This window comes from Miniopterus natalensis, chromosome 2, assembly GCF_054644295.1.
Source record: "Miniopterus natalensis isolate mMinNat1 chromosome 2, mMinNat1.hap1, whole genome shotgun sequence".
Lineage (NCBI taxonomy): Eukaryota > Metazoa > Chordata > Mammalia > Chiroptera > Miniopteridae > Miniopterus > Miniopterus natalensis.
The window spans coordinates 100100101-100118490 of NC_142082.1; the positions used below are offsets into that span (position 1 = coordinate 100100101).

Sequence of the window (18390 nt, forward strand, 5' to 3'; positions counted from 1 at the left end):
CTGGATGGACCTAATACTGAGTGTTTTGAAAGAGATGTACAAAGATGCCAATAAGGCTTTATCTCAAATAGGCAATAGCTCCTCTGAAATTTGAGTCCCGTCCAGCTCCCTTTTCCATGAATAAAAAATAACTCTCTCTCTGCCAATGAAATATCAGATAGGTTAATGGCTGTTCAGTAGGAGTTATTAATAATACTTCTAGTCAATTCAGATCTTATTTAGAATGCATATCCAATATAGAAAAACAAATGTGTTATGTATTTAAGTGTATTTTATAATACCTATGAGCATAAATGCTGAAGTTAACATTGCAAAAGGCTTTCATATTAACCCTGATTTTCACTGATTAACCTTGTAAAAACGCTAGTGATTTTCCAGTTTAGATTATATCCCCAGAACCTAAATCCTGTTCAGTAATTTAGAAACTATTTACTTATTTAAGTGCTAAAACAAGAAATAAAAACTCTAGAATTTAGTGAGAATATCTAACGTCTCCAAGTTGAGATATCTTATTCTGGAAACTCTGAAATTCTCTCATGAAAAGCCTCAACAGTAGGGTGTTAACCCAATTCTTTTAAAATGGCTAATTATATGCAAGGAGATAAATAGGTTCTTAGAAATTTGTGAGACTATTAGGTCAGTCTACATGATAATTTATCTCTGAATATAATTACAATCTAAATGACCTATCATCTTTTCTACTCTTTAAGTTGTATAAATTATCTATAGGTACACCACAGCCAATGGAAGAATATTTTAGAGACACTAAAAAATTGTGAAAACCACAATGATAAACTTTACCAACTATCAAGGCTTGAGAAAGTCTCAAAGTGAAAATGATTCCCAGTACAAAATACTTCCAAAAGCTGCCCAAGGCTTGCAAAAGGCTTTCATATTAACCCTGATTTTCACTGATTAACCTTGTAAAAACGCTAGTGATTTTCCAGTTTAGATTATATCCCCAGAACCTAAATCCATACTTAAGGGCCTGTTCCATACTCACCTAAGGGCCTGTTCCATACTCACCTAAGCAAAAATGTTTCTGTTGGGAGAGAATGTCTCTTGCAAGTCTACTACTGTAGATGCCATGCAAAGTAATATGAGAGATACTAAAACTGAGACATAAACCCTATCCTCAAGAGCTTATAATCCATAGGGAAGACAAGACATAGGAACAAGTAACTACAATGAATTTACAATGAGATAATATGCATGTGAATTCACAAAAGTGCTAAAAGCAAGAGGCCGTAGAAGTTCCCAGGGTAAAAGATAATTTCAGGTTCACAGATAAAGGAGACTTTTTAGAGGAAGTAGTAGTGGAATTGCACTTGAAAATGACACAATCTATAGAGAGGTTGGAGGGGAGGGGAGAGCACTGCAGATCTGACTGGTTCACACCAAGACCCAAAGGTAGGAAAGCGTAAATCCCTCAGGAAAATATGAACAATTCTCGTTGGCTAGTTGAGGGTATTTGTCAGGAGATGGGGTGTAGGGAAGATGAGAAGAGGGCTGGACAGGTCATAGGCAGCCTGAAAAACCCAGCAGGGAATAGAACAATCCAACAAGGTCAAAGGGAAAATTAATTAGATCAAGTGCCTTATGGATTAGAGAGTGAAAACATTTGGGGAATAGTTTGGGTGCGAGGTACTAAGATGATGAAGATGAAAAAAGAGAATAGAGTGAAGGTGAGAGAAAAAGACCTGATGGGATTTGATCACAGAATACAAAAGAAAGCAAGGAAGACAATAGAAAATGCTGATTCAGACACATCCAGCCTCAGCAGCCAGGAGATCAGACATTGTTAAAAGATAGCAACTTGGAGAGTAGGCGATGGTTTATAAAGGATTCATTTAGGGAAAATGTTCAGTTTGAGGTAACTTGAGTGACCCAGTAGAAGGTAGTTGGGAGGTCATTTGAAAGGTAGGTGAGTCGTTCTAGAGAGAGACAGGTGCTGGAAATATGGATTCAACATCATATCCAAAGTTCTAAGCACTGAAGGTGTCGATAAGATGAGCAAAGGGAAGACCAAAGAATTGAAATAGATGCAGTCTAAGAACAAACCACAGGGAGCTCAAACACATGGCCTCAGTAGTCAGGAGACAGATAAAGCTCCGATGAACTGGGGGCTGCACCAGAAGGGGCTACCCCTTAGATTCAGGATGCTTTCTGGGTGCACCCTCTGCCCCACCGAAGATCTCCTAGATCCCATCTCCACCTCCCAAAATACTATCCAGCTTACAAGCCCTCTGAGAAATTCCCTGATCACCCTAAACAGAAACCAACCCTCCACCCCAACTCATGAACTTCCGTCCAGCTTTGTGTCATTTTCAAGGCTGTGGCATATCCATCCTGTGTCATGTTATTCATACAAGTGTCAGCCTCCCTGTCCCACTCCTCAGCCATATCCCTACCTTCCCAAACATTCTACTACTTCCTGCACCAAAAAAAAAAAAAAAAAAGAGAGAGAGAGAGAAAGAAACAAGAAGGAAAAAAAAAAAAAAAACAAAAAACACCTTATTTGGGGGAGGGTGAATTTCTCTTTTCAAATTCTCGTCTTGTTATTTCTGGTCTTAGTTTACCCCATAGAGAAAAATATGATGGTATCTAAACAGAGAAGAAGTTGAGGACAAACTGGAAAGGACAGCTGCAAATGTTACCTTCTGCATATTCTTTCCTGAGATTTTCTGTTTCTGAGCACCCTGTAGGTTAGGTGCTATGCAGAATACACATGGAGATACGCTCCTCTACATAAATTATTCTATCCTTGGGTGATAGGATCCGTTTTCATTAATGATTAATTCATGAAACCATGTCTTCCTCTTCCCCCTACCCACACACATACTCTCAAAGGTTTTAACTTTAAATTACACCCACTTACCCACTGGGAAAATCAAGTCTACACCTAACTGCTGATTAATTAGACAGCTAGGTATACGTCAGTCTATAGCAAGTTACCAACACTAAATTCTACAGGAATTGTTTTTCTCTAAGTTTCAATTGCCTAAGGCATATACTGGAGATTTTTTTTCCTTCTCTGAAAACTATGGAAAAAAAAATTATGAGCTACATCCTAAGTCAGATCTGCTCAAATACTATGATTTTAAATTTATAATTTAAGTTTCAAGTTAGAGAATTATTTTTTTTTTCTGTTCAATTTCAATCTTAAAAAAGCTGTGAGTCATTAACTAGTGTAATTTCAAGTTTTATTTGAGGTTCTAAATGGACCTACCTCCTAACCTTCACGCGGTGAATATGAAGAGGAAAGGGATGGCCAAGGGCTGTCTCCTGCAGCACAATGGAGATGATAAAGGTTCTGAATTCATCCAGAGGAACTGGCTACTGGTTGGGAATCACAGGGAGGCAGCTTGAACCCACACCGCAAGCAGCCCAGCCTCAGAGCCTGCTTCTTTGCAAGACAGACTGCTCCCCACCACTTACAGAGCCCACACCCTTAGAGCTCCCTGGTGATGACACTGGAAGGGGTAGGTAAGGTGGGTTTGGCCTGAGGGGCCCCTCAAGGCAACTCCAACTCTATGAGTTGCTTCACTAGTAGAAAGAAAGGGCTTTAAATTGTGGGTTTATCCTCACCCTGTCTGGCAGTTTAAGAACTAAATAGAGGAAGAACACTGGCCCAGGGCCCCAAGCGAGCCATCCTGATTCAGTTTGCTCAGCTATAAAATGGATGCTAAGATACCCTTGGAGTCAAAGGACCTACAGACATGATCCACCTCCCTGTGCCTGCTCCATTTGTAAAAATCTTGTGGAAAAGGTAAAGAGAGGTAGGAAGCCTCCACCCAGTGGGGCTACAGTGGTGGCGTGGAGCCCGGGCCCAGGTGGAGCGTGGATTCCGCACAGAACAGCTGAAACCCATGTCCGGGGACTCATGGGCTTCCCCTTGCCACACTCATCATCACCTCCCCTCGGAACCCAGGAATACAGCACAGAAGAGTTGCAGCTAAGCCAAGGTACCCAGGAAACACTATGGGCTTCACAATGAATCACTTACATCATTCTGCAGTCACTGTGGGCACTGTTCAGACTTTACAAGCACATGAGTACCTAAAAATATGAGTTGCACATTTATAAGTAGTCCTTTTTATAGTCACATTTCAGATTTAAGAGATCTTCTGTGCCCCGGGGTAATCTCTAATGCCGGTGGTTTTCCTGAAATGAATCTGACGGGAAAGTAGTGTCTGAAGAAAGAACAACATTCCAAGAAGAAAGAAGAAAGCCACTCTGATGTCATGGTAGCTGCTCCTATGAGCTAAGTCGACCAAGCTCTGCTCGCAGAATATGATCAAAGGACTTTCGGGCTTTCAAGAGCTTCATATTTTACTTAATCCTTGTCATCAAAGCATCATCTCTCAGCTAAGGAACAAAAACAAAATTTTCCTTGACACTAAATCTAATAACAACTATAAGAGTAATGGTTAATGGTATTAAGATGTCAATTAAAATAGATATGAAGTTTTTCTGTGATTCACTGGTGAAGTACAGATTCAGATAGAGGCAGATGGCAAATAATTAAAAATAAATTATAAGATACTATTTTTTAAAAAATAGAAAATTCTGAACAGCAATATTAAATACTGCTTTTAGTATGAAGCCTTTAAACTAGGATTTATTTCTTCTGGCACATGACCCCTGGGTGCTCAGGGGGGGCCTACCTAGTGTCCTTTGAGGCAGAGGTGATTAGAAATGCCCCAAGTACCCCTGGAATCATTCTGTCCACACCTGTCAGCTCTCCTTTAGTAAAAGCTGCTGCCATGGGGACATGGTTCAGTTCACCTTGAGGTTAATTTTCTTAAGGAATCAAAACCTTCCATAGAAAGATGCATACCACATGAGATGTTTTTCCTTCATGCTCCCTCTAAAAGAAATATGTCACTGGAAATTTTACTACTAAAAATGATGACAAAGAGTTGCTTCTGTATTTTAAAATCTTCAGATTGTTATGCACATACATATCTAAAAATATGAGTTACACATTTGCAAATAGTTTCTTATTATATTCCCGTTTCAGATTTTGAGGCATCTGCTGTGCCATGATGTAATCCCTAATTACAATGGTATTCTTAAAATGAATCTGAGAAAGTAGGACTGAGCCACAGCACCTTCAGGAAACCAAGTGAGCAAAGAACCTCTTAGAAACTGCTTACAAACATGGCAAGATGAAGGAAAATGTCATGCACATCTTCTAGGAATAAGTAGGTAGACCAAAATTTAGAACTGTAAGTGTACAAGTGCTCCACACATCACCTCTTAAACCCAAGACAGAGAAAGAACAAGCTTGGAGAAAGGAAATTGAAAAAAATAAAATAAAAATCAATCTCATTCTCAATCACTCTTCCTCAGCTCAATATCCCTCTTCCTCTCCCTCCTCCAACTTGATCCAACTACTATAATCCCTTCAGGATCGCTCTCCAGATAAAAACCTCTAAAACTTTCCTGGCCCTCAGGCAGATTCTTGCTAACCAATATCTAAGATGTCATGGCTTCAAATGCAATAACAATAACTTTGTAGTTGATGAGGCTGAGATGGGGTTTGGTCATCAAAGACTGCCAAATGGGGCAGCTTCTGGATCTTCTTTAGGCACACTGGCTGTTGTGGCTTGCTCTGAGGTTATTAATTCATGCTTTAAAGTATAGTTTACAGCCTATGTCTTAGGAACCAGGCCTGGACTGCAATCAATCAGCTAATTGGGGGTCTTCCTGGACACTGACTTGAGAAGCTCAGCTGTGCTTTCCTATTTTAACAACTTTGAATTAACTTTTAGGTATCCAGTCAAGTGCTCCACCAATATGAAGGCATTATAGGTAATACAGGTGACTAAAATTACTTTTCCACTAACATTTAATATCTAATATGTTTCATGATAGCACAACGTGGTAGTACCTTTTAACACCTTATGGATTTTGGACTTCTTACTTGGAATCCGTGAAGCAAAAGGTTCCAGGAATCAGTCCTTGGACAATTCATTTTCTAGATTTAAGGGTAATTTTAAAGTCTTTTTTCCAGCACATCAATTCCCCATTACTGAGAAAATGATAGTTTAAAATAGGCTACTTTTCTACAGTAGATTATTTTTTTAAATCCCAATAATGGTAAATTAAGCTAGTCAACCCAAATTTTCAGCTTATGACGTAAAGAAAAGGAAACACTGTGACACCCACGCACTGATTCACCTGCTCCTATCTGGAGAGGTGCGTTCCTGCAGGAGAACCGAGCAGGCCACCCTCACTCCCTGCCCAAGGCCCCACTTACGGTTGGCCAGCCGGCTCTGCTCTGGCTGTGCGCTGTCCATGGACTGGGTGCTGGAGACTGAGGACACACTGGAGCTCCGCACAAAGCCCAATGCCGCCAGCTTGGCTGCTGGGAGACGCGAGTATCCAGGAGGGCGAAGTCCAGATTTAGGTAGACAGGATTTGGCAGCATTCGAACTGGAAGCTTTCTTTAAATCTGCTAAAATGAACCCAAACCAAAAATAATTTCTCAGTTGAAAGCAAGACAGAGACTACACGGAGTGTGAATATTAATCCTGTTCTAGCATAAACAGTCTATGAGTAACCTTGAGGGTCCAATTTAGCACATTCACGAATACATCTTTATGAGAAAGCCCCTCACTGTGGGCAGGGGCTTTAGAGAACTCAAAGAGAAGGAGACGCAGAAGGTGTATAGGAGAGGCAGAGGGTGGATGAGACTAAAGCAGACAACTAACCTATTATAGGGTCTTAAAGAAAGATACAAAGTGCTCAGGAAGCTGAATAGAATGAGAATGCTTACTGGTGCAAGTTACCCTAGAACTGTGTCATTGAGATGCACCTAAAAATCCTACTTACAATGGGCAAAGGACCCTTGTGGCAACTATTCATTAGCAATTATAACCACCACATAGTAAGTCATAGAAACAGGTACAAATAATTCATTTTACTAACCTTTTGTTGGTTGCAGGAATGAGTGGAAAGGGCATAGACCAGAGCTGGCCAGGTCGGAATCTAGGCTATACCAGTTACCAGTATTGTAACTTTGGGCCCCTTCCCTAACACTAAGAAGCACAGTTTCCTTCCCCAGAAGGAACTGAGGATTAGAAAACTGGCCGCAGGTTTAGTATAAGTACATATTCCTGCTTATAATACCGAATTTGATAGGTGCTCAAATGAATGTCAGGCTTCTTTTCTCCTTTTTCTATTACTTGTTTTGATGTTAGTGCAAACTTCAAAACTAGTTCCCAGATATATGCAAATCCAGCTATTGAAATAATAAAACATCATGCTATAAATCCATCATCTCAGCACCATGTCTGAGCCAGGCTCCCATGATAATCACACTACAAGAAGCCTCACAATACCAGATAGAAACAGTATGTTATTAAGACCCAAGGGCTCTACGATACCAAATTTTAAAAGAAAAAGGGCCAAGTTTCCTCGTATTCTGTATAATTGTCCAAGCCAAGCCATTTAACAACTTTCCCCTTTCCCCTGCAGCCATATTTACTTCGAGTGCTTATATCCAGATCCTTCAGTGATGTCAACTCATTATTATCCAGTGAAAGATTAATCAGGATGCGGATTAAACATATTTTTTTAAATGGCCCATTTGTAAAAAAATTCAATGTCTAAAACTCAATGAAGAGTCTACATATTAGAAAGTTTCTATGGGTGGAAATATAAAAAGAACCAATAGATGCCAGACTGGGTATACAGTGCCTCTTCCTTTACCAGCAACTCCCCCTAAGAGTGAAGTTGTGGACAGTTGCATGTGTGGTGAAAGCAGAATCAACACATCTGTAGTTTCTTGATGCCTGGGTCAGGACTGGGAGGGGGAGGAATCAGGTGAGTGCAGGAGGAAGAGGAAACAGGGAGCTTGGGCTGTAAATATTCCCAACTCAGATCTGTCATAATGCTTTAAAAAATGCTCAACTATGACAATAAAGAAAGAATCACTGTTTAATAAATAGCAATGACCCCTTTGCATTAGCAATTAAATGCCGTTTCCAATGTCTTTAAATTGTTTTCATATCATTTTGCTTACTTTGAAATGATACCCCAGAACAATGAAAGTGTCCCCATATATCAGATACCATTTTCACAATAAGTTTATATCAAAGCAATTTTGGATTATGCCTGTAAAACAGTAAAAAAGTTGCTAAAAATGAGATGTAATTTCATCAACAATCATACACTAAACCCATCACATTTTGATACTATTTTCAGTCATAGATAACCTTCTTCCTAACCCAGTTAATCAATAATTGACTTAAGATTACACAAGATCAAGTGAGAAAAATATGAATAAAATATTTTTGGAGGAAAAGCAAATCCATATTTGGAAATGAAGGAGAAATCAGAATTCCTAACAGAGCACTTTGGCATGTGGTAAACATTCATTTAATATTTATTTAAGAATAAAAACTAAGTTTATTAAATCATTACATAAGGCAATTAAGTCATTGAAAATGTTCAAAGACAAATGTGTAGGTCTCTAAATGACTTTCTAGTTTTCACATTCCCTTAGTCCAGCTCTTCCTTTTAATAAAGGCACATATGGTGTGGAGTGGGGTGGGGTGGGGCTATTTGTGGAAGTATGTCTTGTCCCAACTCTGTGTGTATACACTTTTTCTAAATTTAATATAACCTTTAGTATACATCAAGTCTCTACACAATGGTCTCTCTTTCTACCAGATAAATCTCACAAATAGTATACACCATCAAAGTTTAGAGAAGCAAGTCTTGTTTCTTTTATACCATCAGTCCCTAGCACCAGTAGTATAGGTTAAACTTACACATTTGGTTTTAACAAGCTATTGTTCAATAAAGTTTACAAGATGCCAATTTATCCTGTGAAATGATCTCATTCAGAATGTTCTAACTGAATATGCCTCAGTTTAATCTTAGTTTCTTATAAAAATGGGCTTAATTATAAAAAATATGTAGTCCTTACTCTTTTTTCAAACTAGTCCAGCATGTCAGAGGAACATATTTTTTCAAGCATTTTGTATCCTTGGAATATTCAAGAATATTGACTTTGACAGAAATAATGTGTCAAGGTGTATAGTAAGCCCTCAATAAAATAATGATGGTGATTAATATTATAATAAACTGAGAGCATGTAAGAAAGACAACTTCCACAATAGTGGCATGAGAAGCTCCATGGATACTTTTTCCAGAGAAATAAACAAAATTGGTAAAAATTATTTAAAACACAACGAAAATTTAAAGTCTATGGAAATTGTTCTAAGGACATACAGCAAATAATGAAACACTTATATAAGAAAATCTATTAAATCTCAGTAAGAACAGTGATAGTGGATGGCACTTGAGCCATGACCTACTCCCTTCCTCCCCTGTACCCTGTCCATCTCAGCATGATGAAGATCTACTCTGGGTGGGTCTGGCTAAAATGACAAGATTCCTCTTCCTGTTAGAGTATGGTACCTTAGTGGGAGACATAGGCCACCACCATTTCCCACCCACATCCAAGAGAAACACATCACTATTTCCACTCCTTAGCAGAATCATGACTATGAGATTTTGCCCAAGGGTAGAGACAGGCCATAAGAACAAAAATGGCTGAAGTGCTGTGCAACGAAACTGACTTTATTTAGAATAGAGTATGGGAGAAATTCAAACCTAAGGACACTCTTGAAAACAATGCAGATTCTTACGGTAGGCAATGAAGAGGAGGCTAGTAGCTCTATGGGAGCAAGAAGATAAACTATAGGTAAGACAGTTTACCAAAAAGAACCCAAAAAAGAGCTAAAAAAGAGCTTTCTCAGACTCAGGACTAACTTCAAAGAGACTTCAAAACCACCCCTGAAAAGGAGCCTGAATTTAGTTGGATCAGAATGTGCAGTAATTTATGTCTCAGAGCACTGTAGAAAACAATAAAGCAATCAGCCAGTAATTAGTGTAGCCTGATAGCTGGGTGTGTTATCAAATGGAGGAAGACAGAGTAACAGGGAGATCAGGAAGAGAGACAAAAAAAGCTCTGCTAAAATACTGTCAGAGTGACTATGCACATTCCCACAGCTGTGTCATCTATGAAGTGACATCAGTGGTTTCACACTGCAAAGGAAATAGGCTTCACTGCCTGGCTGGTGTGGTTCAGTGGTTGAGTGTCCACCCATGAACCAAGAGGTCATAAGTTCAATCTCTGGTCAGTGCACATACTTAGGTTGTGGGTTCAATCCCCAGTAGGGGACTTTCAGGAGGCAGCCTATTCATGTTTCTCTCTCATCAATGCTTCTATCTCTCTCTCTCTAAATTAATCAATAAAAACGTATTAAAGAAATAGGCTTCACTAAAATAGGCCAACCATGTCAAACAAATAAAAAAGCAAATAACAAGCCCCAGACAGGAAATTAGGTAACCAGTGTCCACAGATGTGACAATATACTATATAAATGTCCAGTGTACAACAAAAAAAATTTGAAACACACCAAAAAAAAACCTATGACTCAGACAGGGGAAAATAAACAGACAACAGAAACTGTCTGTGAGCGAGCTCAAATGTACGTCTTAGCAAATGAAGACTTCAAAATATCTGTTATAAATATATTCAGAGAACTAAAGGAAACCACAGTTAAAGAAGGGAGCCTGGCCAGGCGTGGCTCAGCGGTTGAGCGTCGACCTAGGATCCAGGAGATCAGGGTTCAATTCCTGGTCAGGGCACATGCCCGGGTTGCAGGCTCAATCAATGATCTCTCATCATTGATGTTTCTCTCTCTCTCTCCCTCCCTCTCCTTTCCTCTCTCTAAAATCAATAAAGATATATTTAAAAATAATAATAATAATAATAATGAAATAAAATAAAATAAGAAGTGAGGGAGATATTATGACAGTGTCCCATTAAATGGAAAATAACAATAAAGAGATTAAAGTTATTTTATAAAGAACAAAAAAGAACCCAACAGAAATTGTGGTGTTAAAAAGTAAAATAACTAAAATAAAAAATTAACTGGAGGGGTTCTAAAACAGATTTAAACTGTTGGAAGAAAAAATCCATGAACTTATATAGATCAACAAATATGTAATTCAAGGAACAAAATTAAAAAAAAAAAAACAGAAAAATTAACAAAGCTTCAGAAAAATGTGAGACACCATTAAGTGCAATGACATACAAGTAATGGGTGCACCAGATGGAGAAAAATGAAAGGAGCAGAAAATATATTTGTAGACATAATAGCTAACATTTCCCAAAATTTATGAAAAACATTAATCTACACATCCAAGAAGCTCAACAAAACCCAAATAAAATACATGCAGAGTTCTACACCCACACATGTTATGGTAAAAATCTTGATCGCCAAAAACAGAGAAAATCTTGAAAGCAGAAAGAGAAAAATGACTCTATGTGTGAGCAAATACTCATAGATTAACAGCTGACTTCTTATCGGAAACAATGGAAGCCAAAGGACAATAGGATAACACATTCCAAGTGCTGAAGGAATAAAACTGTCAACCCAGGATTTTATATCCAGCAAGACTATGTTTTAAAAATCTAGAAAAAATAAAGACCTTCCCAAGTTAACAAAAGGTGAGAAATTTATTGCTCACAGACTCAATTTATAAAAAATATTAAAGAAAGCCCTTCAGACTAAAAGCAAGTGATCTCAGATGATAATTCAAATACACGCACACACACACAACAAAGAAAACTGCTAAAGGTAATTATGTAATTATAAAAGATTGTACAAATACACATTTTAACAGCTGATGGTTATTACATTTTGAAAATGAAATGTATTTTAATAAGCACTACCTTTATAATTATTAAAATACAGGGTGCCCCTCTAAAATGTATATTTTGGAGGGGCATCCTGTATTTTTTCTCTTCTCATAACTTAAATTGCAATTGTATAAAATAATAGGTATATAACTATTATTGGGTCTAGAACATAGAAATGTAAAATATTTAAGAATAATAGTACAAAGGAAATAGGTAGAAGTAAAGCTGTATGGGACTAAGGAAATGATACCATATGGTAAGTTCCTTACACAGGAAGAAATGAGGAAAACCTAAAATGGTAAATAAGGTCAATATAACAAACTGTAGAAATATATAATTGTTCTACTTTATTCATTCTTGACTTCTTTAAAAGACATAAAATTATGTGAAGTTATAACTAAAAATATTTATTACTGGGTTTGTAACAGACACAGATGTAATATATAAGAACAATAGCACAAAAAGAAGAAAGAGGGAGTAACATTTCTATAGCTCACTGAAAGTAGTATAAATACTAAGTAGATTCTCACAGGTGAAGATGTATCTGGTAAGCCCTAGAGTAATAATAAAAAACTCAAAATATATAGCTAAAAAAGTCACTAAAGGAATTAAAATGCTACACTAGAAAATATTTGGTGCAAAAAAAAGCAGTAATGAGGAGCAGAAAAACCAAAGACATTAGTCAACAGAAAACAAAAAGTAAAATGGCACATGTCAATCTAATTTCTAACTCTATCAATAATAACATTAAATGTGAAGGTATCAAAAATCCAATCATAAGGCAGAGATTGTCAGACTAGATAAAAAACAAGATAAAAATATATGTTGTCTTCAGGAGAGACACTATTAATTCAAATTTGTAACTAGTTTAAAAGTAAAAGGATGGAAAAAGATATATCATGGAAAGAACAACCATCAGACAGCTGGAGTAGCTATACTCACATGAGACAAAATACATTGTAAAACAAGAAAGAAATAAGAAAGACTTTTTTATCATGATAAACAAGCCAATCCATCAGGCAGATATAACAAATATAAATGTATAACTCCTAACAACAGAGCCTCAAAACACATGAAGGAAAAACTTACAGAATTGACAGGAGAAATAAATAATTCAAAATAATAGTTGGAGACTTCAATACTTTACTTTCAATAATGAAACAACTAGGCAGAAAATCAGCAAGGAAATAGAAGACTTGAATATTATAAACCAACTAGACCTAACAAACATCTGTAAAACACTCCATCCAATGGCAGCAGAATACACAGGGTGGGGCAAAAGGAGGTTTACGGTTGTGAGTATGCAAAAGTTTATTCTTGTATTATTATTTATTACTATGTTATTTTCCATATGAACAACTGTAAACCTACTTTTGCCCCACCCTGTATATGCTTCTCAAGTGCACATAAAATATTCTCCCAGATAAACTATGTATTAAGCTATAAAACAAGCATCAATAAATTTAAAAGGATTGAAATGATATAAATATATTCTGTGATCATAATGTAATAAAATTAAAAATCAACAGGAGGAAGTTTGGAAAGTTCACAAATATGTGTAAATTAAGAAACATGCTATTACATAATGAACGGGTAAAAGAAGAAATCACAGGGCAATTAGAAAGTACTTTAAGATGACTGAAAATGAATACATGCCTGGGAAATGAGGAAAGAAAATAAAATAAAAGGTATGCATATTGGAAAAAAAAGCAAAACTTTGTTAATGGTGTTGCTTGTATATAGAAATTCATATGAAATCTAAAAAACTAATAGAACTAATAAACGAGTTCAGCAATGTTACTGATTTTAACATAAAAAATCAATTGTATTTGGACCCACTTGTAATGGATAATCCAATGAATGGACCCAATAGCCTCAAAAAGAATAAAATAATTAGAAACTATAGTCAAGGGTCAGATTCCATTTTTTTTTTTTTGTTTGTTTGACTGCTAACAGCTATCATGGCTCAAATCCCCTTCTACAGTCCCCACCCTTTTCTGCCCCACATCTAGGAAAGTTGATGAGAAAGCCCAGAGTTCCTTCCTTTGGCACCTGCAGCAGATTCAAACTACATAAGCCACTGCCCACTTCCCTGGAAACCCTCCCCGGGGCCCCACCTCCTAACAACAACAACAACAAAAAGCTAAGCCATGTCCTTTCCTTGCTCCCTCAGGCCATTTCAGAGATGTTAGAGAGACCTCAATTATTTAATAAAAGTCCTCTTACTTTGTGTATGGCTTCATCAGTTCTTACAACCAAATTTTGGGTGGGTCCACCCTACCTCTTCAGGGTAGTTACAACAATAGGTTCTGTGATCAGGATACTGAGACAGTGCCCCCCTCATGGGGAGTCCTTCTTGCTTTGTTTGTTTACTGGCTCTGCTGCCTAACAGCAAGCCTGCACTCTGAGCTGCTACCTGCTGGCGAGCTCCTGCTCTGAGCTGTGCAGCTCAGGGCTGCATTAGTGAGTCCTCCAGAGCCTCTGTGATGGATTTACCTGACCTAAGTTGTAAGTTTCAATAATTAATTGGATTTTAAGAACAGGATATGGGATTCAGGTGGGGCCCTCTTTAGAGTGGCCTTGGGTCAGGTATTTTATAGGCTGGACCTATCTGTGTGTCTTAGAATGAAGTTGTAACTAATGCTGAGCTCAGGGAAAAGACTACCTTATGTTACACACAGGCTCACTGGGCGGTCACTCATGAAAAAGCAGTCATTATCGGAAAAGAGAAGAAAGCAAAAAGGAGCCATGTGAAGTGCTGAGGCTTGCACTCCAAAGAACAGATGGCTCAGCAGGACCCTTCGTTCCTACGTTGCTGCTACTGTCTACATCTCTGTCCCAACAAAAATGCTGACCCACAGGGCTACAGCAAAAAACTCCGATGGCATTTCTGTGGCACACTGAAGGGGTTAATTCAAACCCTATTTAAGCCCAAGGTCTTTAAATCCTATAAAGCAACCACTGTCATGGGGGAGGACTGGATAATGATTTGCAGCTCTCTGGAGAAAATTTATAAATATAAGCAGAGAGAACCCCCAGTAAATACAACAAAAGCTTAGAAAGAAAGATGGGGGGGGGGTGGCTTGGAGAGGGGAAGAGAGAGAAAAAACCCTGGATATAGCAGAGTAAACAAAAACTAAAACAGATGTCTACAGTTGGACCTAGTTTCAGAACTAGAAATCCAAGATTTCCTAAAGAATTTATACAACAGAAGAGAAAAGGGCACCGACTGACCTTTGTACCTCTACATCTACAAGACAGCTTCTGAATTAACAATAACATCTGCTTAAATGCACCAATTAGCAAACTTCATGGCCTTAATCAATACTGAGGCTCAAATTACAGTCATACCTGGGGATCTCATTAAATTTAAGCAATGTATCCCCTATAATATTCTATAATCTCAGAGAAGTTACTGAGCAAAAAATAGAGGACACAGGTATGCTTCACTTTAACCACAAGAATTATCGTCTTGCTTAAATTCCCCACTCATAGCACATAGCATCCATGGCCCTAAAATATCCCACAGTGAACATGGACACTCAATGATGAATAAATTTAAATAAAATAGTTTGTAACACATACAAATTGGCTTGACAAAATGGGACCCCTACAGACCTCCAGTTAAAGTAGTTAATATGGCCCAATGTAAATTAAATGAAGCCTGCAAGGACTGAAACCCATTATACAAGCCTACTGCTTCTCCACTTAACAATCTATTTGACCTGTTCTTAAACGTGAAATCAATGACAGTTCCCAGTGGATTATGCAACCTTAAGGCTATGGTGCTACTCATTAAGGCCTCCAGACACAATATTATTAAAATTACTGACTCCATCAAATAAAAAACTGGAAAATATTTTTGCTCTTATAGATCTGGATAACATGTTCTGTCCAGTGCCTCTCAGTCACAGTTTTCTTTTACCACCAAAAGGATACAATACCCCTTTACATGGTGGCTACCCATAGGGTTCCTCACAGCCTTACCATCACACACAGTCTTTGCAAGCTAGATCTTACCTGGATCCAATTTTCTCCAGGAGCTCAGGTCTACCATGATATTGATGACATCCTCCTCTGAGGACAGTCATTTGACACACTCATTCAGGACATACATACACTCACATAGTGCAAGGCTCTGCCACCATAAATTCCTAAAAATGGTTTGGTAAACTGTGGGGTATTCCATCCCTGACACTGCCAAGAAACAGCTAATGATCTTATAAGCATCCATAATATTAAAAAACTCCCAGGATCTTTTAGGTTCTTTAGGGTTCAAGACGCAAAATATTCTTCATTTGCAAATTTGCTTAAGTCCATTTATGCTGTTACTTGCAATTCATTCCACCTTCCTTGGGGTCCCCTTCAACAAAAAGCTCTAGAGTCTGTCCATATTGCAACAAACACACATTTCCATCAGAGCCCTCAGAGACTCCCTCACTGTAGAGGCCTGACCAACCTCCTCTCGTGCCTCCTGGAGTTTCTAGACCACCCACAATGGCTATAAATTGCCCATGGGCTTCTGATGCAAGAAACTGCCCTCCTTGGCCCTGGAGACTACAGCATTAGAGTGGCAACTGCTGGCCTCATGCTGATCTCTCCTGAAAAGAGAAGCTCTCATAGGCCCTCAACCTGGGACCCTCTGCACAGATAGTGAGTTTTTCTTGCTACAGGATGGAGCCAAACCAGGGCCCTCTGGCATATCCCACCTGTAGGAATGGGTGGCCTCCCTGTCCTCAGTCTCTTGCCTGATGTCACAGTGCTGAAGATCACTCCTCTCCCAGACCCCTTGGCTACTTGGGAAGCCCTTTGGGTCAAATGATGAACAGCAATGGGAGCTTTACAAATGGAACCATGACCGTCACAGACAAAGCCTGTTGGAGAGCCACTGCCTTTCATCCCTTAACCAAGATGTCCCTGCTAAAAGATGGGACCCAAGGGTCAGCACAATTAGACAAACTTCAGAAAGTCATCTAACACTGGGTGATCTGGTCAAAAGTTAGTCCCATTGGCACATTTTTACTCTCTGAGCCACTGCCTGGCTGTCTGGTCCATTCCCTGCTCAAGGTTACCCCCTTGAGGTAAAAAACAAACAAAAATTCTGGGAATCCTATGTGTCGCAGATACCCAAAATATAAATCAAGTTTATATATGTCTCCACACCTACTACAGCCACGATACGTGACCTCACCAAAGACAGTCCTTATCCACCTTGCAGTTCCAACTATTACTGACAGTGAACAAGGCAATCATTCTGCTTCTCAAAACACATAGTGCTGGGCTCTTGAACAAGGTGTTTGATGGAACTTTCAACTTTCTTTTACTGGCCTCAGGCTGCAAGCATCACAGAGCACCATACTGGCTTACTAAATAAGTTCAAATTCAATTAAATGAAATAGAGTACATTTTAGTCATTAGTCAAATATCAGGGCTCTCCCTCTTCCCAGATCTAGGAAAGCTCACAAGAAAGCCCAAGAAAGCCCGGTGCTCCCTCCTTCATAGCCTATGGGAAAGCCCAAACTCGCAAACACCTACGTGAGTCTGGAACACTCACCCTGCCCCACACCATGATCACAATAAAACTCCAGGTGAATCTCCTTTCTCTGCTCTCTCAAGCCATTTTGCAGCTGCTCGGGAAGCCAGCCCTGCCCTCCCCAGAGAGCTCAATTACATACGTTTCATACTCTCTGGAGGTGTGTGGCATCATCAACCACCAACCTCCCGTAGGAAGGTGACTCAAGTGAGGCTTTCCATTCTGGCGTTGAAGGTAGCTGTGCGATCGCCTTGCTGGTAAAGTTCCAATAACGTGAGAACCAAAGTAGAGGGGTTTTGTTTTTTTTATTTTATTAATCTTATACCAAAGTGTTTGGAAGTAGGAACTGCATTGCTTCCAGACCACAAAGCTACTTCATAAAAACGCTGCTCTGTAATATTTTACTTTGCTTTCAAAACTTTAAGTTTCAAAACTTAGTTTAAAGCTACAGTAATCGAGACAGTGTAGTACTAATACAAAGATAGCCATGTAGCTTAATAGAATTGAGAATCCAGATATAAACCCAACATTTACAGTTAATTAAATTTCAACAAGGCTGCCAAGACCGTTCAATGGGGAGAAAGACAGTCTTTTCCACAAAATGCTGCAGGGACAACTGGATACACATATGCATAAGAAGGATATTAGACTGCTACCTCACATCCTGCTAAAAACAACTCACAGTGGCCCAGCTGACATGGCTCAGTGGTTGAGCATCGACCTATGATTCAGAAGATCACAGTTCCATTCCTTGTCAGGACACATGCCTGGGTTTCGGGCTCAATCCCCAGTGGGGGGCATGCAGTAGGCAGCTGATCAATGACTCTCTCATCACTGATGTTTCTATCTCTCTCTCCCTCCCCCTTCCTCTCTCTGAAATCAATAAAAATAAAATGCATGTTTTCTAATTAACAAATAGTCATTGATAGCTAATAGTTTTAAAAAAAACAACTCAAAGTGGATTAAAGACCTCAGCATAAGTGCTAAAACCTCAGTAGAAAACACAGGTATAATCTTCACAACCTCAGATTAGGCAATGATTTCTTATATATGACACAAAATGCATAAGCAATGAAAGAAAAAAACAGGTAATTGAATTTCATCAAAATTGAAAGCTTTTATGCTTCAA

The 18390-nt window shown here is 38.6% G+C and overlaps 1 protein-coding gene across 4 annotated transcripts in view; it reads right to left on the reverse strand.

Moving 5' to 3' along the window:
* MTUS2 (microtubule associated scaffold protein 2) overlaps positions 1–18390 on the reverse strand; it is a 337757-nt gene that overhangs the window by 279419 nt on the left and 39948 nt on the right. For 2 of the 4 annotated variants that reach the window (XM_087814433.1, XM_087814432.1), the window contains one exon: positions 6266–6460. The exons of 1 other annotated variant lie outside the window; for it this stretch is intronic. In XM_087814433.1, coding sequence (XP_087670559.1) covers positions 6266–6460 — 195 coding nt within the window. Of the gene's footprint in view, positions 1–6265; positions 6464–18390 lie in introns of all 4 variants that reach the window. One more of the 4 variants, XM_016209452.2, reaches the window with a different exon arrangement.